This window comes from Gobio gobio, assembly GCF_949357685.1.
Source record: "Gobio gobio genome assembly, chromosome: 10".
Taxonomy (NCBI): Eukaryota; Metazoa; Chordata; class Actinopteri; order Cypriniformes; family Gobionidae; genus Gobio; species Gobio gobio.
The window spans coordinates 52,497,873-52,523,028 of record NC_137116.1 but is presented as its reverse complement, the minus strand read 5'-3'; the positions used below and the strand labels follow the sequence as shown (position 1 = coordinate 52,523,028).

General features: G+C 37.4%; 1 protein-coding gene across 3 annotated transcripts in view; it reads left to right on the top strand.

Annotated features, from left to right (window-relative positions):
• Positions 1 to 24,847, top strand: part of bcap31 (B cell receptor associated protein 31) — a 39,664-nt gene extending 14,817 nt beyond the window's left edge. For all 3 annotated transcript variants that reach the window (XM_079828143.1, XM_079828144.1, XM_079828145.1), the window contains 4 exons: positions 5,914 to 6,049; positions 14,558 to 14,687; positions 17,768 to 17,868; positions 23,041 to 24,847. In XM_079828143.1, the coding sequence (XP_079684269.1) occupies positions 5,914 to 6,049; positions 14,558 to 14,687; positions 17,768 to 17,868; positions 23,041 to 23,079 (406 nt within the window). In that variant the 3' untranslated portion in view covers positions 23,080 to 24,847. The remainder of the gene's footprint in view (positions 1 to 5,913; positions 6,050 to 14,557; positions 14,688 to 17,767; positions 17,869 to 23,040) is intronic.
• Positions 24,848 to 25,156: the final 309 nt, after the last annotated feature.

Here is a 25,156-nt window from a genome sequence, read left to right as displayed (position 1 = left end):
CGAGAATGCTTTGACCCGATACCACGGCGCTAAGGGAACGTCTGCCAATTCCACCAATTGGTTGAAACGTATAATTTGTATGAATTAAAATTACTTTTAACATTTAAAAACAGACATGTTAAAATTCCACAGCTTGATTGTATTGGTAAAACTGACTTAATAATGCACAACACAACATTGGAATTTGAAAATTTAAAAAAAAGTTAATTTAATTCATACAAATTATTTTTCAACTTGGTGGAATTGGCAGACGCTCCCTTAGCGCCGAGGCAGCGGGTCAAAGCGTTCTCGAGTATAAATATGCAGCTATTATGCACGTAAGTGATTTTTAATTGATATTTCATGTCGATATACAACTGCACACTTAAAACTGACCGTAGTGTTTAAATATTTGTGAGATTGGCGAATCTATATAGAACAAGGCAAGGAAAACTAACTTTACCGCACTCCGAGAGTCCCCTAGTGGTCGGGAGCATTTCCGTTGTGTTGTGGCTATTTCGTTGTGTTGTGGATTTTTCGTTGTGTTGTGGCTTGATTTTGTTGTGTTGTGGATTTTTCGTTGTGTTGTGGCTTGATTTCGTTGTGTTGTGGATTTATTTCGTTGTGTTGTGGATTTTTCGTTGTGTTGTGGCTTGATTTTGTTGTGTTGTGGATTTTTCTTTGTGTTGTGGCTTGATTTCGTTGTGTTGTGGATTTATTTCGTTGTGTTGTGGACTTTTCGTTGTGTTGTGGATTTTGCTTTGTGTTGTGACTTGATTTTGTTGTGTTGTGACTTGATTTCGTTGTGTTGTGTCTTGATTTCGTTGTGTTATGGTTTCATTCCGTTGTGTTGTGGATTTATTTCGTTGTGTTGTGAACTTATGTATGCTTTTTAAATTTTGTTGTGTTGTGCACTACTGGGCCACCGTAGAAAAGGCACGGTCACCCCTCAACTTCAGTCTGGATCTCAGAACCATCAACACCCTTTGCTCTGTTGACCTCAGAGATCTAACGGATGTATTTGGGTTTAACAGATCACAGAGATATTCAGGAGCCGTTCCACTTAGAGCTTTAAAAACAGAGGAAAATGTTAAACTCAAACAGACCGGGAGCAAGTGCAAAGAGCATAATACAGGGGAGATATGATCAAATTTGCGGGTGCCGGTCAGAAGTCTGGCAGCTGCATTTTCAACCATCTGCAGGCGATTTAAGTTTGATCGACTAATTCCAATATAGAGGGAATTACAATAATCAAGCCGAGATGACACAAATGTGTGGATCATTCAAAAGCTAAGATAAAAGACTCATAGCAATCTTAAAGGGATAGTTCACCCTGAAATAAAAAGGGTAAAAGCCGTAGCTTTCCTATAGCTCAAACAGTAGAGCATGGCGCTAGCAACGCCAAGGTCATGGGTTCGATTCCCAGGGAAAGCAAGAATTGACAAAATGTAAGATGTGTACCTTGAATGCAATGTAATCTAATGTAATGTAGTCCATATAATGACAGTGAATGGCGATCAAGCTAAAACTTCACAAAAAAGGATATTATACAGGGAGACGCGCAGCATATATGGAAAGTGTTCAGGAGGCATACTATGAAGTTTCCATGAGAAAGAAATCGTATTATTCAGTCAAAATATTGAGCTCGGCCGTTACTCTGTGCGTTCCTCTGAGTGTATGTGTGAGCCGTCAACTTTTTTTAATTGGAAAAAAGAAGATGAGTGTAAACGATCTTTGACGGTGTTGTAAAAAGAATTTAAGGATACACGGAGTACTTACCAACACGATCATCATTTTTGAGAGAAATAGTAAAGGTGAATGCATATACGAACAAGTTCTCCGTTTAGTAAACACTAGGGCTGTGCGATATTAAAGAAAAATGCGGTATGCGATATCCTTGTTAAATAATGCGATATTCGATATGCGATACGATATTGCTTTAAGTGTGTAAAATCTATTTCTTTCCCCAACTGATATCTTTCACTTAACGCATAACCGACTTTTTGTTTACATGAATACTCATCAAGACAGCCATTTTGACACAACTGTGTGTGTATTTGATTTTGACAGTTCAAGTGTGTAACAAGACACGAAAAAAAGAAGGGCTTGTGTGCACGTTTCGGTGTGTGTGTGTCAGACAGCGCGAGACTGCAAGGAGTTGTTTTTCGCAAGTTATTGCGTTTAATAACTCTTTTTCACGTCAAGCAAGTCACATAAGTAAAAGTCGTGTGCTCAGTCTATTCTCTGATATATGTATCAACCTAAAGCGTACACTTTTCGCAATGTTGAAGTATCTTATTAAAATCATTCAGATATTGCGTGCCCTTGTGATATTTACATTTACATTTACATTTATGCATTTGGCAGACGCTTTTATCCAAAGCGACTTACATTGCATTCAAGGTACACATTTTTACATTTTTGTCAGTTCTTGCTTTCCCTGGGAATCGAACCCATGACCTTGGCGTTGCTAGCGCCACGCTCTATTGTTTGAGCTACAGGAAAGCTGATATGCATATTGCGATATGTACATTTGCGTTATTTCGATAATTTCGATATATTGCGCAGCCCTAGTAAACATTGGGGCCTCATTCATGAAACGTTCGTAAATATATGAGCAAATTCTGAGTAATTTGTGTGTAAAATGGACCTTTACGAAAACTCTCCTCCAGATTCATAAAACGCTTTGTATACCACGGATTCGGTAGTTAAACGTGTGTATTTTAATGAATTCCAAACATTCGTAAATAGGAATGCGCGTGCGCGCTAAAATCATAATTAGCATAATCCCTGCCCATGAGTAGGGATGAAACGATTACCGGTATCACGATAAACCACGATAAAATGTAGTGACGGTTAGTAATATCGTTAAAAATTTTATTATCATTAAAACCGCGTGTGATTATCACGGTTGTGAAAACTCGCGGTAAGTCTTGTCCAGTCAGCGTCAGTCTGGCGCAGACGCAGCGCTGTTTTCTGAATGAGAAGAAATGTCAGAAGGCAGTGACAGCACTCGGGGGATTGTTCAGCCCTCTAAAAGGACCAAATCTGAGGTGTTGTCATATTTTGGCTTTTACAAAAGTCCTGAGGGAAACTTAATCTAAGATGGTCACCCTGTCTGCAGAACATGCCAGAAGAAAGTCACTGTAATGGGGAAAACACTTCAAAACTACTAACGCAAGGCAAGTGGACTTTGACCTCAATACCAAAACTACGTCAGGCAAATTATAATGTGAAGCGAACGAACAAATTCAATCAAGACTAGGGTGACATTTAAGGGATAATAATCAGGGCTTGACATTAACAACCACCATTTGCAGGTGTAACGTTATTTCGGCTGCACACTAGTTACTCTGGCTGTTGAACTTATAATAGTCTTCTCAAAAGCCATCTGTTATAATCGCGTTGCGCATTATAAACACGTGTTTCTATTGAGTTTATAAATGCAATGTCTCATAATCAGAGGCGTTCAGATTAGCGGAGTTATGTTCAGAGCGCGCGCCGCTGTCACACGCTGAAATCTAACATTACACTCAAAGCAGAGATAAATGTGCGATGTACGCAAGAGATTCTCTCATCATACAGAGGTTGACTGTTTTTGTTCTATTTCAGCAGCGAAAATGGTTTAAAAAAACACAGCAGAACCACAGCGCATCTGACATGACTGGCATAACGCTGGTGAATTTAGGGACCGTCTGTAAAGTTACACACAACATTGGTAACGTTATGCACGTTTCAAACTTCAATAGCATTTGAAGAGAATGAGTCATAAAACTGACTGTAAAGTGTTCATCTAGGTGTCAGGTATGATGCACACATTTTGATATTTAATCAAATAAACTGTCAAATCATATGGAAATATGGATATGCATTATTTCACTTGGATACTGTTTGGGCTCTAACACAAAATATGCTGATTTAAATGCATCATAGCTGAACACTGATGAGAATATTTCTTGAGAATATATTTACAGAGATAATATTAGAGATTATATTTACGACAAATTATTATTATTTATGCGTTATGCGTTGCTATTGACGACGGCCATTAAGGAAATAAATCCCACAGAATCTATCTTAAAAAAGTGCTTAGAGTTGCTTTAGTTATTTGTTGTTTGTTGAATTTCAAATATAAAACTTGTTGAAATGTTTTACGTGTGTGCATCTGTTCTTTTTGAACACTTTCATCTCGTTTGAACAAAACCGTGATAATATTGATAACCGTGATAATTTGATAACCCATGAGTTGCAAATGCAAATGATGTGGCCAGGAACGCTGTGGAAACATCTGGACTTCTTTCTCAGGTTTGGCTCCAGTATTTTGCGTAAATGCTAAGAGAGTAATTGGCCATATGCCTAGCAAAATATTCAATTATCGTGTGTCCATCAAAGCATTTTAGCCAGCTAAAAAACGCCTGGAGCTCTTCTGAAAACGGCCAGCTGATGGCACTTGAAAGCGCTTTGCAAGGGCAGCGTTTTTCCAGCTGAGATACTTTGGTTGCTATGATACAGAATATCCATGGCAGTAATGTGTTACTAGCATCTAATTTTGTTGTTCAGTCGGTGTACATTAGTCAGTGTAGTTCTTGTCACGCACCTCCTCCACTGTGATTGGACAGCTTGGTAAAAAGTGACAGTGACGAGCGCTGCCTATTACCAAACGTTGAACAGTAAAAAAAAAGAAGAAAAAAGACGGGGCAAATCAACTCTTGAAATATTATTATGGTACATAGTGCATCAAAATGCAATGTCGTCAGTTTGCATCGTTCAAATGTTTTACGCACCATTTACACGGGGTAGGGAGCAGGTGTACGTTTCTTTCGTGCCAATTAACATTTTGAAAATATGATCATTTTCGTGAATCAGAAAATTTACGTCAGAACGGCTTTTACGAATGATTTACACACACATTCGTTCTGCTTGTGTTTCATGAATGAGGCCCATTCAACCCAAGCGCTCTTTGGTGATGTGGATGATTACGTTACTGTTGATCATCTGTCCATCATCGTATAAAGCCCGCCCTGACAATTTAATTGGTCCGAACAGCTCTGGTTCCAGCATAGCTGCTCCACAACGGATCAAGTCCAGACCGAACTACCTGACCTCAAATGTTGTGGGCGAGGCAAATTTCGTCTGGCATCCAGACTACTTTAATAATTTTTGTATGTTTAATAACATAAATTAGTACTGGTAAACCAAAGTATTGCTATTCTGTTGTTAGGGTCTTTTGGGTAGTTTGGGAATAGGAAGCAAAAAAATTAGTCGATAGTAAGCACCCACCACAGTGTTGCCAAGTCTGCGGTTTTCCCACGGAATTGGGCTACTTCAACACTGTTGCCATGGGCTGTTTTTCATGTCCGCAGATTGAAGCGTCCCCAATTATGTGATATTAAGCCCTGGGAAAGCAAATTTTAGCAGGCAATCCTACCAAAAAACACATATTTTACACATATTTTACCCCTCAAACGCAGAGAACTCCCCCCTCCCCCCCGAAACATGATTGGGCTTATTTTGGGATAGTTTTGAGTAGCAATTGGGCGGGTTTTGTTTCGAAAACCTGGCAACCCTGACCCACCATTAAATCCGTATGATATTCTGGTCTTTAGATATGGCATAGGAATTTTTTTTTTTTGTCTGGCAGGTGAAAATTATAGAAAAGTAACGGGACATGCCTGCTAAACAAGCCACCAATTTTAAGGAATCCTTCATGTCTGAAGCACAAACGGTGTGGGACGAATTAGATTCAGGGGTTTGTTCAAATAATAGTAATAGAGATCCTTGCCTTTGCAAGCACTACTAATTATGCCCAAATCTGTCAGTACAATGCAGAAATGGCAGCGTAGGCTGCAGCGGTTAGCCGTAACGATCAGATACACACTGACTGTTTAGTAAATCCACTTGTGTCTGATGATATTGTTGTTTTTCTCCCTCCAGGCTGCTGAGACGTCTGGCCACACTGCTGTCTCAGCAGGCTACACTGATGGCCTCTAATGAAGCCTTTAAAAAGCAGGCGGAGGGAGCAAATGATGCTGCAAAGAAGTACATGGAGGAAAATGAGAAACTGCAGGAGGTGAGAGAGTTGTGTATGGCAGCGCCGGTCCACTGGTAAAGTTTTTCATAACCCCAAAGGCATATCTAGTGGTAATCTTTACCTGCTACCTGGTTAATGACCAATGGTGTAACTACAGGGAGTGTGGACGGGACATTTGGACTGGGAATCATGATGAATGTCCTATATAAAGGAACAGGTTCACCAAAAAAATAAAATTCTGTTATTATTTACTCACCCTCATGTGGTTGTCTATGACTAACACAAAATAAGTTGGTAAGCAGAACTCGAGTCCCTCAATTCAATAACGAAATAATGAAGTGAGTGACTAAATGATGACAGAATTAAAATGGCTCCTTTAGTGAATGCTAACCTGTTTGTGATTTAGTTAAAATCCCACATGCGCTTCATTAGTAATGATTGGATGTTCTCATGAGTCATTCTGGTTTGTTAGGTGTTATCCATCTCTCAGTTCTCAGTGAAACTGTAAATATCATTATCATAGTGCTGCAAACTTTGCATTTGACCTCTAGAGGGCAGAGTCTCACATTAGGTCTAGAATTTACAGACTATGTGCCAGGGTGCCAAAATTAACACTCGTCTTGTGCCAAATGCCAGTAAAATAGTGTATTTACTTAAAAAGTTGAGTTAGAGTTGCTCAGTGACCTTGTATTTTTATGGTAGTAAGAAATATAAATGGATACAAAGCTTATGGACCCTATTAAAGGCACAATATGTAAGATTAAAATATCTAGAAACCCACTAGATCAATGTTATATATTTTGTGACTTGTGTGTACTTGCATTATCCCAAATGTTTCCAAGAATGTTTAAATCCAGAAAAATTTGCAATTTTAACCAGGACGTGAATATTCATATCAATGACATCATACCCACATTACCCTCGATTTGTAGAAACCATGGAAACACCAAAGACCCTTTAATATATTATGTGTTTTATTAGACAGGTGAGCAACTGTTTGGATACATTCATCACAGAAAACGAATCATTGTAATATCGCTCAACACAGTTAATCTTATTTGTTTAAATTTGGTTTTCTTGCGAGTACCATGTTTTATCATGCCTAATATTATCCAGCTCACTTCAGTGTGCAACAAGCGTCTCATAGTAGCTGCAGAGCGAAAGCACAGAGTAGCATTAAAACATAACTTTCAGCACACTCAAATGTTTCTAATATGATAAAACGGAAGAAGCAGAAGCGGCCGCCTGCGGCATAATAATAAAAGCTCAGCGAAATCATGGCGTCATCAAGCTATGCCTTTGTTTTGAATAAGCAACCTCTAGCGGCGAAAAATTACATATTGTGACTTTAAGGCAAGGCAAGGCAAGTTTATTTGTATAGCACATTTCATACACAGTGGCAATTCAAAGTGCTTTACACAGAAATGAAGTTAAAATGGTTATAAGTGAATAAAATAAAAATATATATAGTATAATAGTTATAATAGGAATTAAAAGGAAATTAAAAGGAAATAAAAATAAAGAACAAAATAAAAAATATATTAAAAAAAAGTGGAAATTAAATTATGCACACAATTTAATATAAATTTTTTATTTTTTAGATTAGCCTTTTTTTTCTTAAGATTTTTTTTTTTCAATGTTTTGCTCCAAAAGACTTCCAAAAATATAGTTAGAACAGTAATTTTGTGAAGTGTTATTATAATTTCAAAGTTTTTCTGCGTTTTAATATATTTAAAAATGTAATTTATTCCTGTGGCAAATCTTAAGCTGCTTTTGAACAATTTAATGTGTCCATGATCAAGTAAAGTATTAATTTATTTAAAAAAACTGACCCAAACTTTTGAAAGGCAGTGCATGTGTTTATGGTCAAAATATATTTTTTTATAAAAATATTTAAAAATGTTATATTTCTAATTTTATGTAATTTTTTTTATAAAACGGGTATGAAAATATTTACTTAAACATAAAAAATAGGAAAATATTAGTATGTACTAGTAGTTGAAAACATCTTTTAAGTAGGATGAGTTTTCTAAAGGTTTGGTTTAGTGGTAATTATTTAATCAACATCATCCTCAATAAACCCGTCTCCAGCATGTTGCCCCCGGTCCCTCGAATATTCTGATCTATTATGACCTCCGAGCTGTAAAACTGCCAGAATAATAATAATAATACGCTGTTTGTTAATTGGCCAGAGGAGAACTGGCACCCCGACTGAGCCTGGTTTCTCCCAAGGTTTATTTTTCTCCATTAGGTCACCTAATGGGGTTTTGGTTTCCTTGCCACTGTTGCCTCTGGCTTGGCTTGCTCAGTTGGGGACACTAAATTTTTCAACTAAACATCGAAATACATCTAAATAATAAACTAAATTAACCATTTAAACTAAATTACTGATCAAATTATTGATCTAAAGCCCACACTGTCACTGTATGATACTTGAAATTTTTCCAGAATGGCTATACAGCTGAATAAAATTATGCTGCATTATTTTCCTGTTTAACACTGTAAAGCTGCTTTGAAACAATCTACATGGTTAAAAGCGCTATATAAATAAAGTTGACTTGACTTGACTTGACTTGGTTGGTTGCTGAAAGATTATAGGTGATGATGAGCATTCACCGCTGTGCTCTTGAGGCACTGAAACTCATTTGTGTCCGATCGACTTCCAAGGAAATTCAAGGGAGCTGCCAACCACTTTGTATAATTATCACCACCTGTAAAATAACCAACTGCACAAACAATGTAGAGAGGAACTATAGTTAAGTAGATCACTTGCACATTGGCAGGCCTTTTCAAATTCAGTCAATGGAGAAAGTGGCGACTGCTATTCTGTGCCTTTAGGGGATATGTTCAGGCCGCAGATAAAACGGGACACTATCAGATGAACCACAGATGACACTCGTCTGCTCGTGGCAGCCTTGACATCATCAAACTCTGCCATGCCTGAGTTTCAATGATTAGTTATTCCTATAGCACTGTATTGATATTTCTCAAGCATTCTGGGTAGGGTTTGTTCTGAATCTCAATATTAAGCTTCTGTTGTTAATTTAGTTAACAGACTCAGTTCAAGCTTTGTTTGGTAGTTAATTGCAGTATTGCATTTTTCTGTTTTTGGTTTGTAAGTGTTAAACTTTTAAGTCGATTTAAGTTTGAAAATATATTGCAATTTATTGTTATTATAGATAGTTATTTGATGATTAATTTAAGTTTTATTCATGTTTGTTTGTCTATAATGAATAGTTTTAGTTTAGGTTTTTTATTTTATTTGTTGATTTTTATTTTTATTTTTAAAGTTTTAGGAATGCCATGTTAATACACTAACTTGTAGTTGATGCATGCAATTATAATTAGTAGTATTATTTATATACTATTATAGTATTGATTAATATTTTGAATTTTATAGCTTTTATTTTAATTTCAGTTTTTATTTAATTTTGAGTTTTATTTTTTGAGTTGTCATTTTTATTAGTTTGTTTAAAAAAATATTTCTATATATCTTTTTTTTTTCAGTCGATTTAAGTTTGAAAATGTATTGCAATTTATTGTTATTATAGATAGTTATTTGATGATTAATTAAAGTTTTATTCATGTTTGTTTTCTCTATAATGAATAGTTTTAGTTTAGGTTTATATTTTATTTGTTGATTTTTTTTTTTTTTTTTAAGTTTTAGGAATGCCAACGTTAATACACTAACTTGTAGTTGATGCATGCAATTATAATAAGTAGTATTATTTATATACTATTATAGTATTGATTCATATTTTGAATTTTATAGCTTTTATTTTAATTCCAGTTTTTATATAATTTTGAGTTTTATTTTTTGAGTTGTCATTTATTAGTTTGTTTAAAATATATATATTTCTATATATCTTTAATTTTTTTTTCAGTTTTGTAATTTTAGTACTTAAACTTCAGCATTATTTCAGTTAGTTGTTAAGGCATTTCATAATGAATTGTAATTGATCTTCCTTGCATATATTTAGTCAATTTTACACTTCACTACCTTTTGATTCTTGTAACCAAGAGAAAGAAAGACTTGCACTGACTGTCATGACAATGGAAAAACAGCTCAGATGTGGTAGGTCATTTGCAAACTCTGCTATTTCCTTGATATGCATGCCAAGTTAGTCATTAAAGCCCTAGATACAGTGATCACCTGCTGTGTTATTGTCTTTAGCACATGTAGTTTGTTAGTATAGATGCCTGAGCGTGGAGGATGCTGGGATAGATCAGCACCGCGTGGCTCCATTACAGTGCTGACGTGCAGTAAGTCACCGCTTTGATCTTTGCATGGTGTGGCCCCATGCAGAAGATGACACACATGGGTTATCACACACTCGGACACACACGCATACCACCATAATTCGCATCTGTCATGTTGTAACACCACAGAGCGAGCCATAAACAAGAGCACAAGCCATGCTGAATGACAGATGGTGGAATATTTCAATTTAGTAAATGAAGTTTGACTCTAGCAGAATGAGGCCTGTAAATCTCACTGTGTTCTCAAAGCGGGTGCGTGTCCTTGAACAGGGTGAGATGACCCGGCCGGCCTCTGTGATCACTTTGCTGTGGTTATTATTGATATACACGAGCGCATAAACCATGTTTAGATGTAAGAGGTTAGAGGTACGAGGTTAGCACAGCATGTGACCCCTTAAAGGTCATGTATTGATCTCTCATCTCTGTCCAGGGTCAGTCCATCCTCCATCAATGTCCCCAAGCAGGTGTTAAAGCGCTCTCACATTTAATCTAGTGAGAATAAGACCATGAATTTTGCAAGATTCTACCTCATAAAATGTTATATTGCAGCTATTAGTTACGTGAAATTGTTTTTTAATAATTCATAATGCAATTAGCCAAGACGGCTCCTTCGGTAATAAAGCACTGATCGTTTTCTTGAGGGTTTGGGGCTTGGAATGGATTATATTCTACATTTTGTGCATTTTACTTTTTAACAAATCCACTTATAATGTTAATTATGGTTTTAAGGGCCTTTATGTAAGAATGGCTTGTAATGAAACTTAAAAAATGAGATCTTCCCTGAGTTCCTAGGTTGACTATGAAAGTCTGTAGTTTTATGTGAAGGATGTTTCTGCCGGGAAAAACACGTCACGAGTACGACCACGAGCAATAAGTTGCTGGCTGCAGTTCTCTTAATGGCCACCGGTGGCGCTAATTTCCTAGGTTAACCCTCTGGTTGTCTTTGTTTAAGGGTCACACTTGGCTTCTTCGCGGTCAAAAGTGACCAAAGCCTTAAAAAAATACCCCCCCCAGGAAAACCAGTAATATTTGTTGATTATTATTTAGAATTTTGAGGGTATTTTATGATACTATGCAATATTTATAACATTTTTTTATTAGCTATTTTTCCCCATTGAAACATTTTTTTTTGTACATTTTTTTTTCTCAATTAAAACAGTATTCCGTGTTATAATAGAGATGAGGCATTCCAAATATATATATTTTTTAAGGTAGATTCGTGCCATCTGGTGGGAGTAAAAAAAGAAAAACTGATGTAATGCCCTGTTGTGACCACTAGATTCCTATAAAACTCTATATAAAGTGGCTTATAAATTCTCAAGTGTTTTTAGACGTAAATACTTATTTTTATTAAGTTGTGCATTTGGATTTATAGTTATACATTCTCAAGGACTACTTTTTGTCAAGGTTTAGATTTTTTTTATGTTGATTTGAAGTGTCAGTTTTTGCATACATTTTACTACAGTCAAACCTGAGCAGAGAGGAGGACATTTTGAACATATAACATCAAAATTCAATAAAAATGTAACAAAAATTAACTGGGATGTTTTATCACAGCATCATAGATCTGATTTTAACCTCTTATTTGGGTCTTTTGGCTCAATCTTACCATATTGCCAATTTTACCATATTGCATACAGGCACTCCAGTTCATTTGTGTGTGTATAATATTGTGGTTTGTGTGTGTGTCTGTTTTGAACTCTTGATGTCTTAGTGTAACCTCTTCCTCTCTGTTTGTTGTTTACTGCATTGTGGCTGATTTTGTTTCACACATTTGCAAAATAGTCGCACAAGTTCATATATATGTTCATATATATATATATAATGTATGTGTGTGGAGTGGGGTTGGTTGTATCTATTTGGCACTCTTGATATTTTGGTGTCACCCCTTGCTGTGCACTTTTTTTCTGCAGCATGGCTGATTTGTGGTTTGTATCACCAAAAGATTCCCTGAGTTTTTGTATTTTTGCGTATTTCCCATGTTGGTCATTTTTGACCACGAAGGAGACAAGTGTGACTATTTTTTTCCCGACACTTTAACATAACCGAATTCTCCATGATTTTTTTGTGTGTTCACTAATGCGACAAAAGTCACCAAGTGTCATCCCATTCCGATGAAGCAAAACAAATGTACATTTCAAAACGTAAAATGTTTCGGTCATTTTCGACCGAAGAGGCCCAGAGGTTTAAGGGGTCGATACAGCTTGCATGTTACACCACTTTCCTTTACGTCCGATTTAAGTCTAGTCTTTTCAGCTTTGTGTTCGTACCTCAGTTGTATTTCAACTTTTTTGAATATATCTGCACTGCAGGAAACATCTTCAAAGACATCTGACCCAGATCTAGTTGTTCCCAGGGGCCAGAAAACAACTTTCTCCCGTGTGATGTGATTTTAAAACACTCCCCTGGGTTTGTTCCCTTGTCCAGGTCACTGTGAAAGGCTCATTTTCAGAATGTCCACGTGCCTTGGGCAGCATACCTTGAGTGGTTTAGCATTTAAATATACACTCAGTCAGGTTTTAATGCTTTGTGGAAAAGGGACAGGGACTCATTTCATGACCCGTGACAATCTTACAAAAATGCTGTTATGCCGTTATGTGTTAATTTGTAAGCAAGAGTACAGCATGTCTATAAGCAGACTGTTGCGTAAGCTTTGACTATTACCAAAGTTTCAGACAGTTAGTGTTTATTAATGACTTCTTTAAATCAAAATGTCACTTTTGTACTAGAAAAAGTAACATTTTAACAGATATGCATTTAGCATTTACCCTTTCTCTTTCTGGGAAAACAGTATATGACACACGAGGCTGTATACCACAATGGTCTTGACCTTTTCCAACTGATTTCCAGTGTAAACCGATGGTAATATCTGCTGTGATTTCCTTTTTTTCCTTACTTTTTCTGTGGGATAATAATAGGATGCTTCCTGCTAAATTAAACAAGTGATAACACATTCGCATATTGCATACTCTTTCACTGTTTAAGGGCGTGTTCACACTTGGCATGTTTGGTTTGATTAAAACGTACCCTGGTGCGATTGCTCTGTTAGTGCGGATTATTTGAATAAGTGTGAACGCTGCCATTTGAACCCTGGTGCACACCAAACAAGTTGAAAAGATGGGTCTGAGTCCGCCTCCAAACAAACTCTGGTGCGGTTCGAATTAAATATGAACGCAACACGGACCAAAAACATGTAAACAAACCAAAAACAGGATGTTATGTCACAAGATGAGACCCAAAAAGAACAGATTGCTCACTCATACCCGTTTTCTCATATCATAGTTTTTTGATAGGATTTTGCCCATCATAGTTCGGTACAGGTGTCAGAACCGCGTCTCCTCGCAGCAGATCTTGGTTTGTGTGTGTGTGATGGAGGGATTCCTGATGCTGTTTTGACTCCTTTACGCATTTGATAAGCTCTTCATGAGTTCTCAGCTGGTCAAAATACCATCATATGTAGCTAAACACACACACAACGAGCGCATTTATCCCAGCACACAGCATTGTTTTGAATGTTCGGTAAGTTCTTTCATGAAATATACGCAATAAAAGCCGACCAATCAGGTTGTGAACATATCCCTGTGCCTTGATGTTCGGTGTTAAAAGGCCAATGTGAACGCGAAGCGGACAAGGACTAAATGTTTTTTTTTGTTGGTCCGGACCAAACGAATTGAACTACAAGTGTGAACTCACCCTAAATAAAAATAGTATTTAAGTGTGCACTGCACAGTATGTAGTAAGCTGGCCGCTATTATTAAAGTCCAAATTTAACTACTGGCTATAACGCTAAAATAACCAATAAAACTAGGGATACACTGATACCACTATATTTGATCTGGATCAAATCCGGCTGAAGTACTAACGGAATCTTTTAAGATGATGACACAGATGGAGATCATTGATAAGCCTAATTTTAACTTGATTGCAATCCTTGGAAAATCGAGCGCTTGGTCTCTCTGTAACTGATTGCTTAATGAATAGCCTGTGAAACTGTCTAATGAATAGATGATTTAGGTTTTCTGTGAAATGTTTTGCAGTTACATTCCTCTCATTATGTTAATCTGAAATCCTCCAGATAAAACGGGTTACAACACCTTTTTTTTTACCTGAAAATACAGGGTGGAATTTGATTTTAGTACAATAACAAATTGCACAATATGCCCTGTTGACATGAATTGTTTCATCACATGTACACTCTCTAGATATTCTCAAGGAACTCAGATCAACAGAGAAGTAGCTGATTATTCCATGGCATGACTAACAGAATGACTGACTTTTTCTCAACAGAAACTGCGGCAGGCGGGTGTTGAAGTGCCTGAGGTGGGTGGGAAGGCCAAGGGTGCCGTGGAGGAGGATAAGAAAAATCTGACAGAAGAGGTCAGGAAACTGAAGGATGAACTTGACACAACTAAGAAAGGTACCGGTAGACTCAACCGCTCACTTAAGCCCACAGCTATTTACATGTGTAAAATAATTTCTATATTAATGCATCAAGTCTCTTGGTGAGCATAAAAGCAAATTAACACATTTCTTCTTGGAGGTTGTTATCTGGATTTGTTTAGCTCATTAAAGGTGGCCTGTGATGATATTCATTTCATATTTTTCCCCATTGTAAATGTCAAAAGAAAAGTAATTTCAGAGGTGGCCAAAATCGCATTTATTCAATTTGTTTAGAATAACCTTAATGGGATAATTGACCCAAAAATGAAAATTAGCCCATGATTTACTCACCCTCAAGTCATCCTAGGTGTATATGACATTCTTCTTTCAGACAAATAAAATCTGAGTTATATTACAAAAGTCCAGGCTAATCCAAGCATTAGAATTTGATTCATAGTTGCTCTGTTTTTGAAGTCCATAAAAAGTGCATCTATCCATCATATAACTGCCCCACACGGCTCTGGGATGTTAATAAAGGCCTTCTGAAGCGAATAGATGCGATTGTGTAAGAAAAATATCAATATTTATCAAGTAAACTTTCGGCCGACCGCCTTCCCTGTTCAATTTATGGAAAAATTGTTGAAAGTTCCCCTGCCGATCGATAACGCGACAAGGTCGGCTCGTCATGACGTCACGTACGCATCTTGAGTTTCACTTTCAACATTCAACACTTTTCCATGGAAGGCGGTCGGTCGAAAGTTTACTTGGTAAAGTTTTAAATATGGATATTTTTCTTACACAAACACGTCGATTCGCTTCAGAAGGCCTTTATTAACACCCCAGAGCCGCGTGGAGCAGTAATATGATGGACAGATGCACTTTTTATGGACTTCAAAAACAGAGCAACTATTAATCAAATTGTAATGCTTGGATTAGCCTGGACTTTTGTAATATAACTCCGATTGTATTCGTCTGAAAGAAGAATGTCATACACACCTAGGATGACTTGGGGGGTGAGTAAATCATGGGCTAATTTTCATTTTTGGGTGAACTATCCTTTTAACGTGGGTCCAGTTATTGTGGTGCCCGACGTGGGTACAAATCTTAACGCCGCTTCACTATTAAGTTTTTAAATTATTTATCATAAAAGTGTGTTATTTAATGTGTATTTGTGTTGCTGTACGAATCATGTATGTATACTGCTGTCTACAAAAAGAATCGCCTTTTAGGACAAAAAAGTTAACTCGGCATATATCTGCTGTGCGACCGTGTTCCCTCTGTCCAAAACACATGCATATAACATGTAGTTTACATGATAAAAGTAACCTTAAAGTTAAGATATGCCTCTAGCCACAGTGCATTGTTCTTGATCAAAACTGACCTGATTAACATGAAAAATAACAAATTAAGTGTTCCATGTGTTTCACATTCACCATATGACATCCAGCGCTGTGAAAAAATAAATAAAATACACGAAAACATAACACTGCCGGAAGTTTATGCCCAAACTTCAAAGGCCTGTTTAAATGATTAAAACTAGAGGAGAAAAAAACATTTATATTTGTTTGTATTTGCAAAACACAAGCCGTGGTTCAGCTGTGCACCACAAATGCTGCCAGTGTGAAAGCACAACGGTGCGGTGTGAAACCGGCCTAAGAGTAAATCTAAATATTTTAGGGTTTGGAAAAATAATTTGGCCCTTTTAATGACCCTGCAGTGAGCAACACAAGATGACTGCAGCTGAACAAGACTCCTCAGTCTCACAGAGGAATGAGCTTCGTAAGCTCGATCCCCATGCCTTCCACATGTACACTGTATTTAGACTGTGCTAAGGGGTTCACGACCCTTTGATGACCCCCCAGCTGAGTTCTCCATTAGGTGATTGGGTCATCATCTCTTGCCAAAGCACATATTAAGGGTAGAGCACAAAAGCAAAGAAGTAATTTTATTTAAATGTCATATAACTAAAATGAATAGTGTTATACACTTCCTTCCGTTCAAAAGTTTGCGGTCAGTAAGATTGCTTTAAACAAATTAATAATTGTATTCATCAAGGATGCATTACATTTTTCAAATGTGACATTTATAATGTTTCAAAAGATTTCTATTTCAACTTTCTTTTGAACTTTCTATTAATCAAAGACTCCTGAAAATAAAGTTTCCACACAAATATTAAAGCTACACTGTGTGATATTTTCCCCCATCTAGTGGTGAAAAGGTATATGACCATCCAGTGAATATTAGTTTCTCTTCCTCTCAATTCCGATTTTGTTTTAACTCCTACGGTGGCCGATTTAGTCCAAGATTAACATGGCTTCCAGTTCGACCTCGTCCACATTGGACACGGTGCCATCGAGTGTTAAAACGCGAAAGGCGAAGCTTGAATTTACGGGTATGTCCCTCTTTGGCTAATGTACTTTCAAGATGGAGGAGCAACATGGCGACCCGCATTCGAACCCCTCACCCGTATGTATTTTCAATGGCATATTATAAACTTACGAGAATACTTTATTACTTGAAAGAAGTAAATATACATTAATGAGCACCTATATTTTTGAAAGAACTAAGTGTTTTTAGCTAAGAATAAACGAAAAAAAGTTACACAGTGTAGCTTTAAGCAGCACAACTGTTTTCAACATTGATAATGATAAGAAATGTTTCTTGAGCAGCAAATCAGCATATTAGGATGATTCCTAATATGCTTGATTCGGATATTATATTAGGATGTTCGGATGATTATTATTAGGATTATTATTAGGATTAATATTAGGATGATTCCTAATATGCAGTGAAGGATCGTGACAAATTATATTTTAAAATGTTCAAATAGAAGTCAGTTATTTTAAATGGTACAATTTTACACTATTTTTACACTATTTTGTACTATTTTACAATATTATTTATAATTCAAATTAATGAGCACTGGTGAGCATAATACACTTATTTTAAAAACATTAAAAATACTTACTGACCCCACTCTTTTGAATGCTAGTACAGTATGTCAATCACATGGTCTCTTCTGATCTAAGTGAGCAGTATTTGACTTTCTGCTGAAGGCCTCATCTCTGATTCTGTGTTTTTCTGCTGATTCTTTACACCGTTTGCTTGTGTGTGCAGCTCTTCAGAAGTCTGACAGTGATGTGAAGGCCATGAAGAAGCAGGCCGAGAACCTCACAACAGAGTACGACCGTCTGCTCGATGAACACGCCAGACTACAGGTCAGAGCTCACGCATCTGTCACACCTCTAACATCTTTCCCACCCTAGCTCTACAAAGACAGCTGCCTTCTAAGGCAGAATCCTAACCGAAGCCAAACCTGACGTGACCTGAAGAGCCGTTAATGATTCCAGTAGCATCTCAACTATGCGAGTTTAGACATGGCGAGACTCTGGTTAAACATTTATTCTATTTCTTGTTCAGAACCTCATTGGCATAAAAACCTATCGAGTTGAAGTCTGAATTGCTGTGAAGCCGTTCTTTTCAATGAACCCGTTCTGTGGTTTGCTTAAATCACCTCTTAAATGTGCACGCAGAAGTCCGTGAATGGCAATTTACATAAATTCAAATGTATTAGTTAGTACGAGTATGTAGGTAATTATTTTTTTAATTAATATGTATTTATCTATTAATAAATATAATTGTTACTCAAAATTACCCTTTTAAACCAGATCAAAATATCAAATACAATGAAAAGGGTTGAAAAAATAGTAGTATAATATACATATGAACCAAAACATTATGACCTAATATGCTGTTGTTCCTCCGAGTGCTGCCTAAACAGAGCCGACCCACCGAGGCATGGACTCTACAAGAGCCTTGAAGTTTGTCCTGCGGTCCAAGACATTAGCAGCAGATCCTTCAAGTCCACTGCGAGGTGGAGCCATGGTGGATTGAACTTGTTGGTCCAGCACATTCCACAGATGCTTAACTGGATTTAGATCTGGGGAATTTGGAGGCCAACTCTTTATCATGTTCCTCAAACCATTCCTGAATAATGTGTGGCAGGGTTCATTATCCTGCTGAAAGAGGATACTACCACCAGGTAACACCATCATGAAGGGGTGTACCTGGTCTGCAACAATGTCCAGATAAGGTGGCATGTGTCAAATTTAACGTCTATGTGAATTAGGGATTTTCCAGCAGAACATTGCCCAGAGCATCACACTGCCTCCGCCAGCTGCTGCCATCACTTTCCCAGGTCAATGGTGCACACGTACACAACCGTCCACGTGATGTAAAAGAAAATGGGACTCATCAGACCAGCCGACCTTCTTCCACTGCTCCAAGGCCCAGATGCTTGCGTGCCCATTGAATGCGCTTTCAATGGTGGACAGTGGTCATCATAGGCACTCTGATTGGTCTGCGGATACGCAGCCTCATACGCAGTGGTGTGTTGACACATTCCTACCATAACCATTATTAAAATATTGAGTGACTGTAGACCTTCAGTTGGTTTAGACCAGACAGGATAGCCTTTGTTGCCCTTGTGCATCAATGAGCCTTGGGCGCCCAACACCCTGTTGCCAGTTTGCGGTTTCTTCCTCCTCTGACCTAGCCTGACATTATCATACTCAATTCTAATCAGAATATGAGTCTGATACTGCTCCTCCGTTGGGCTGTGATTATGGGGCGTGTTTCAACCGAGCCAGAAAAGACCTCCAATGGATAGACCTACAACCAAACAGAGCAACGGAGAGACGCATAACATTAGTTGTCAAATGTCAACAGAACTCAACTGCACTGTGTTGCCAAGTCCGCGGGTTGAAGCGACCCCAATTATGTGATATACAGAACCAGGAATGCGAATTTTAGCAGGCAGCCCTGCCAAAATAACACATTTTACCCCCCAAATGCCATTTTTTTCCGGAGAACCCCCCTCGGAAAGCTATTGGGCTTGTTTTTGGCTAGTTTTGAGTAGCAATTGGGCGGGATTTGTTGTAAAAACTTGGCAACCCTGTCTGCACGCACGCTGGAATAAGTAACGTTAGAAGAAAAAGATGAGTGTAAACGATCTTTGCCGGTGTTGTAAAAAAAGAATTTAAGTATACACTGAGTACTTCCCAACACGATCATAATTTCTGAGAGAAATAGTAAAGGTGAACGCATATACGAACAAGTTCTCCGTTTAGGATTAGAACAAATTCAACCCAATCGCTTTTTGGTGACGTGGATGATTACGTTACTGTTTATCATCTGTCCATCATCGTCTAAAGCCCGCCCTGACAATTTCATTGGTCCAAACAGCTACTGTTCGGGCATAGTTGCTCCCCAACGGATCGAGTCCAGACCGATACTCTGAGCCCTCGTCAAAGTCGCTCAGATATTTATTCCTGCCCATTTCTCCTGTACCCAACACGCTGCTTGTTTGCTTGCCATCTAATCAACATAAACCTTTATATGTGGCCTTGTTAGGAGATAATCAGTGATATTCACCTCACCTGTGACTGGTCATAAAGTTTTGGCTTATTAGTGTATATTATATTAGTATGTTTTTACCTGTATCTCTCTGTCTGACCATACTGATACCGTTCTATTATATTATTAATGTTAATCATATTAAATCTTAAAGGGATCACCCTCAAGTTGTTCTAAACCTGTAACCAAACAGTTGACTTCCATAATTCATGTAAGTCAATGGGATCCATCAACAGTTTGGTTACTCATATTCTTCCAAATATCTTCTTTTGTGTTCAGCAGAAGAAAGAAATTCATACAGGTTTGGAACAACATGAGGGTGTGTAAATGACACAATTTTCTTTTTTGAATGAACTATCCCTTTAAGTGTTTTAACATGTTCATTCATTACCTCATTACTCATTCATAACATTTAAAGAGTTGCCCTGGTTGATGTAACTCATTATGAATTGGAACCAGCTACTTCTATCTTCTAATCGAAATCAACAGAGCAGATAAAAGAACCTGTTCCTGTAGCTCATGTAGCATTCCTGTCATTTCGAGGTTCACTTCCCAGGACATGCTGATAAAATATATGCCCTGATGCAGTTTAAGTAGATAAAAACATCTGAGAAATGAATAAATGTAAATGTATCGAACCTCTTTGAATGTTCTGCGTTTACAATCCGCCCTGATGCCAGCTGTTTAACTTGGCTTCTGTAGCATCTGTTTATACAGGGCTTAAAGGTATAACAGTGTTTAAAGAATAGAAGACAAATATCACAGATTGAATGCAAATTCACACACTGTACGGGACTATTTGTCCTAGATATTATGCAAGATGCATTCCAGAGGTGACATCATTTGACATGTCGCTGCAAAGTTGTTTCTAGTCGGAAGAAATTTGGTTTGCCTTCAATTTGCATTCATGCATTCAAAGTATGTTTTTTTATCAGTTCATGCGTTCCCTGGGTATCAAACCCATGACCTTGCAAGAACTATGCTCTCTTTGAGCTACAGAAACGCTTTAATCTCACACTTACTGTATATTAAAATGCGAGATCCATAGTGTTGGTAAAAGCAAACACACCCAGTATATTAGTATATTATATTACACATGTCAGAGATATTTTAGGTGTCACGCGCACACAGACGAGAGGCAGTGGACATTGGCACCGCTGGCACGTGTCCAGTTGGCATCTGTTCGCATATTGAGTGTGAACGTTACAGTGAAACCCGTTTGAAAGAAACAGATATCAGTATATTTAGTAAAGTTAAAAATTTCACACGTGCTGTCATCAGTCTGGTACTAAAATGACATGTTGAGAGTCAGTTTTCACATAGTTGCATTTTGAAACCTGAGATAGTTTCACTAAATGCACACAAGGACGAGTGTTTAATTTTCCTCTTTAATCACTCGAGCGATTTTTTTCATCATTTTATTTCCCTGAAGTCTGTGCCCTTGTCAGCCGGCTCCTGGGAACATTAATGTGATGACCGGTGGTCTTCTCAAGTGTGTGTATGTGAGACGGAGAGGGTGGGAGTCTGATAGACGGGCTTCTCTGGTTTACATATAAATCAGCGGCTCATAAGAGACTGTGACTCATGAACACATGCTGGAGTTATGGCTGATACACGCTCAGCAAAACAGCAACACAGTGTTTACTTTCATACACGGCACAGCACTGTAAAGCCCATCTCGTCATTTGTATTGCATGACATCACTGTTATTAATATATTATAATATAAACGGTTATTTTACAATGCAAGTTCCACAATACAGTATTCACAAGTATGAGACTTTAAAAATACAAATGTAGATATTTTTTACATTTTCACGATTCAAGAAATTTAAAATGCGCTTTTGTATTTGGAAAAATGAAATGTATATATTCCACACACGCACACACACACGCACACACGCACACACACACGCACACACACACAGAGGGTCAAAGGTTTGGACAAATATTGTTTTTTTATTGTCATGAAGGCTGCATTTAAAATCAAAAATACAGTAAAACAGTAATACTGTGAAATATTACAGTTTAAATGAATTGGTTTCTGTTGTAATATGTCTTAAAATGTAATTTATTCCTGTGATCAAAGCTGAATTAACAGCATCATTACTGCAGTCTTCAGTGTCACATTCAGAAATCATTCTAAGATCATTTCTTATTATTATCAATGTTGAAAACAGTTTTAGCTGCTTATTTATTTTTATTTTGTATTTTTTTGCTAATCATGATACACTGCCATTCAAAGGTTTGGGGTAAGATTAAATAAAACCCATTTAATTAATTAATAAAAAAGACAGTATAAAGACATTTATTAAATTAATAAATATTCAGTAAACAGTAATATTCATATTAGAGTGATTTCTGAAGGATCATGTGACACTGAAGACAGGAGTAATGATGCTGAAAATTCAGCTTTAACATCACAGAAATAAATTAGATTTTAAAATATATTCAAATATAAATCAGTTCATTTAAATTGTAATAATATTTCACAGTATTACTGTTTTACTTGTAGTAGCCTCTTTGATCAAATAAATGTAGCCTAGGTGAAATTAAGAGACTACAAAAAAACATTAAGAAAAACTTTATTTTCCCAAACCTATGATTGTGTGTGTGTGTATATAAACATACATACATACATACATACATACATGCATATACATACATATACATATACATATACATATATACACACATATATATATATAATATGAGAGTTTAAAAAAATGTAATGATATATATAACTTATACAACCTACATGCATCTATAATGATTATACAAAATTATGAAAATATAGTATAACATGATCAAAGTAGTCTGGTGTTGTCCTAAAATAAAGTACAGCATGACGCATTTCCTGACACTGCTGAGATTTCTTGTCTGCCACCCAAAACCACCAGCCAAATCTTACAGGAGTGTGCAAATCTCTGTCAGTTGGAGATGTTCATCTTCTTTCCGCTCTGTCTCTGAACACAGGCCAAATGCGATGCTCAACAAGACAAGAAATCGGACTGAACCAAGACCATCATGCACCTGCTCTCTTTCCTGCATCCTCATTGGCTGATAGCAGCTCAGCTGGGCTGCGCATCACTCCTCTGGCTGTGTAAGAACAGGCTTCCGTTCCTCATTAATGCGCTTTCCACGTGATTCATTAAAGCTTGCGCAGGGTTTTGTATGCGCATTCACTGTATGCTTTCTTTCTGTTGTTGCTGTGAACTTCTGGTGTTTAATTTTGATTTCCAAAGTTTTGGTTCTACGAGTGTTGCGTTTAGTTTCTTGATGCGTCACAGTTTGTATGTCGGGTACATTGAGCCTCATCCATGAAATTTCTGTGGTTAAATCTCTCTCATGTAAATACCCATTATGAATTAGCTAAGTTATGCATAAGCATGACTTACAGTTTACACAAATGCATTCAGCTTGTGGTCCATAAATGAGGTCCTTTGTTTAAATAGAAGGACCAAGAGATGTTTTCTATATGATGAATGTTGGGTTTCACTGCTTTTCTTGCCATATGGGGGAAAGCGTTGATCTTTCCTCTGAATATGGAGATTTGGTTGCGTGTCTTGGTTAATTTTAGGTCTTTGATTTACAGGGTGCACAACACTTTACACCCAATATGCACTTCAGAAAGAAAATCCCTCCGGTTTACGATCGAGCCTCATTTGTCATACTGTCGCCCGTCATGCTATATGAAGATATCTTTGTTTTTTTTGTCCTGGGAGAGGGATCGCTCCTTTTTTTTTTGGGCTATTGTTGCACAGAGCGAGTAAACTGCTTCTTTCCAGTCCTGTCTGGTTTGAGGCCACTGAGTCGGTATAATCTGATATGAGCCTGGCAGGGCTGTTACAGCGGGTAAGAATGCCACTTTGGCAGGAACAGTAAAGCATCCACAGCTGATATTGTGTTTCAAAACACAGCGCACTATATCTCTGCTCTTCTAGTTATTGAAATGATACTAACATCACATTCGAGGGCCACGCTGTAGTTTTGGGCCGAACAGATAACGTTTGGCATCGCTAAAGGTCACTGTGTTTACTTGCAGTCGTTTTACAGTTTAAACGCCCCGGGTGTTTTCGGTTCTCGCCTGGCATGTCTAATATCTTTGCCATCTTGGAGCAGTGCAACCTGAAAAAGACATCATGACATCATGGCCGTGTTAAAACGGGGATCTGTGGGAACAACGTTAGCACTGTTTTGGGCTCCCAGGGGAAAGGGCATCGGGCTCACTGGCAAAGTGTGGGATAATTCATAGACCTCCTGGACTGTTAGCAGTCATAAAACACGAGGAATGCCATCGGCTACCATGACACCCGTTTACGATTTCATTCGCTCAACGTTTGGTTAGATTAGTGAAACGTTAACCGGACCACCAGTTCAATGAAAATGTCAGCGTGTACCTGAAGATGGAAAGTGCTTTGGCTGTCATGTCACATTGTGTCGTAAATAAACGAGTGAATGCTGTTAAATGAGCTCTTTCTTTATAAGCATTCCTAAGTGTAGCTTCTTCTTTCTTGTATCATGTTTTTAAAAAAAAAAACCTGCACTGTTATGTTGGCAATGACGCCCTTCAAGGAACATGTGCGAACATTGCGTAGTTGTGCGTGATGCACTGTTTTAATAGCGTAATGCTGTTATCTGCCTCAAATACCTTCAGGAGTTTCATCAGTAATGTCCGTCTGCATCACTTCACTATGAAATCTGTGAAATCTGTGTTCTGATGATGTGCTTTTGGTGGAATGTTGATAAACCAAACCAATAAATTCTACTTCATTCATCTTGATTGAGTCTGCAGTTTATTTCTGTTCTTTTTAATGTTTTTTGTTTTAAAAAGCTATTTTAACAAAGCCTATCAAACCTGTCATCATTCAGATGCAGTACTTACAAATTGTAGTCGGTTACTGATTGAAATTACATGACAAAAATTGTAATTAGTAACGTAAACCATTACATTACATATTTAAAGGGATAGTGCTTCCAAAAATGAAAATTAGCCCATGATTTACTCACCGTCAAGTCAGCCTAGGTGTATTAGACAAACACAATCTGAGTTATATTAAAAATGTCCAAGCTTTAAAATGGCAGCCTAAAA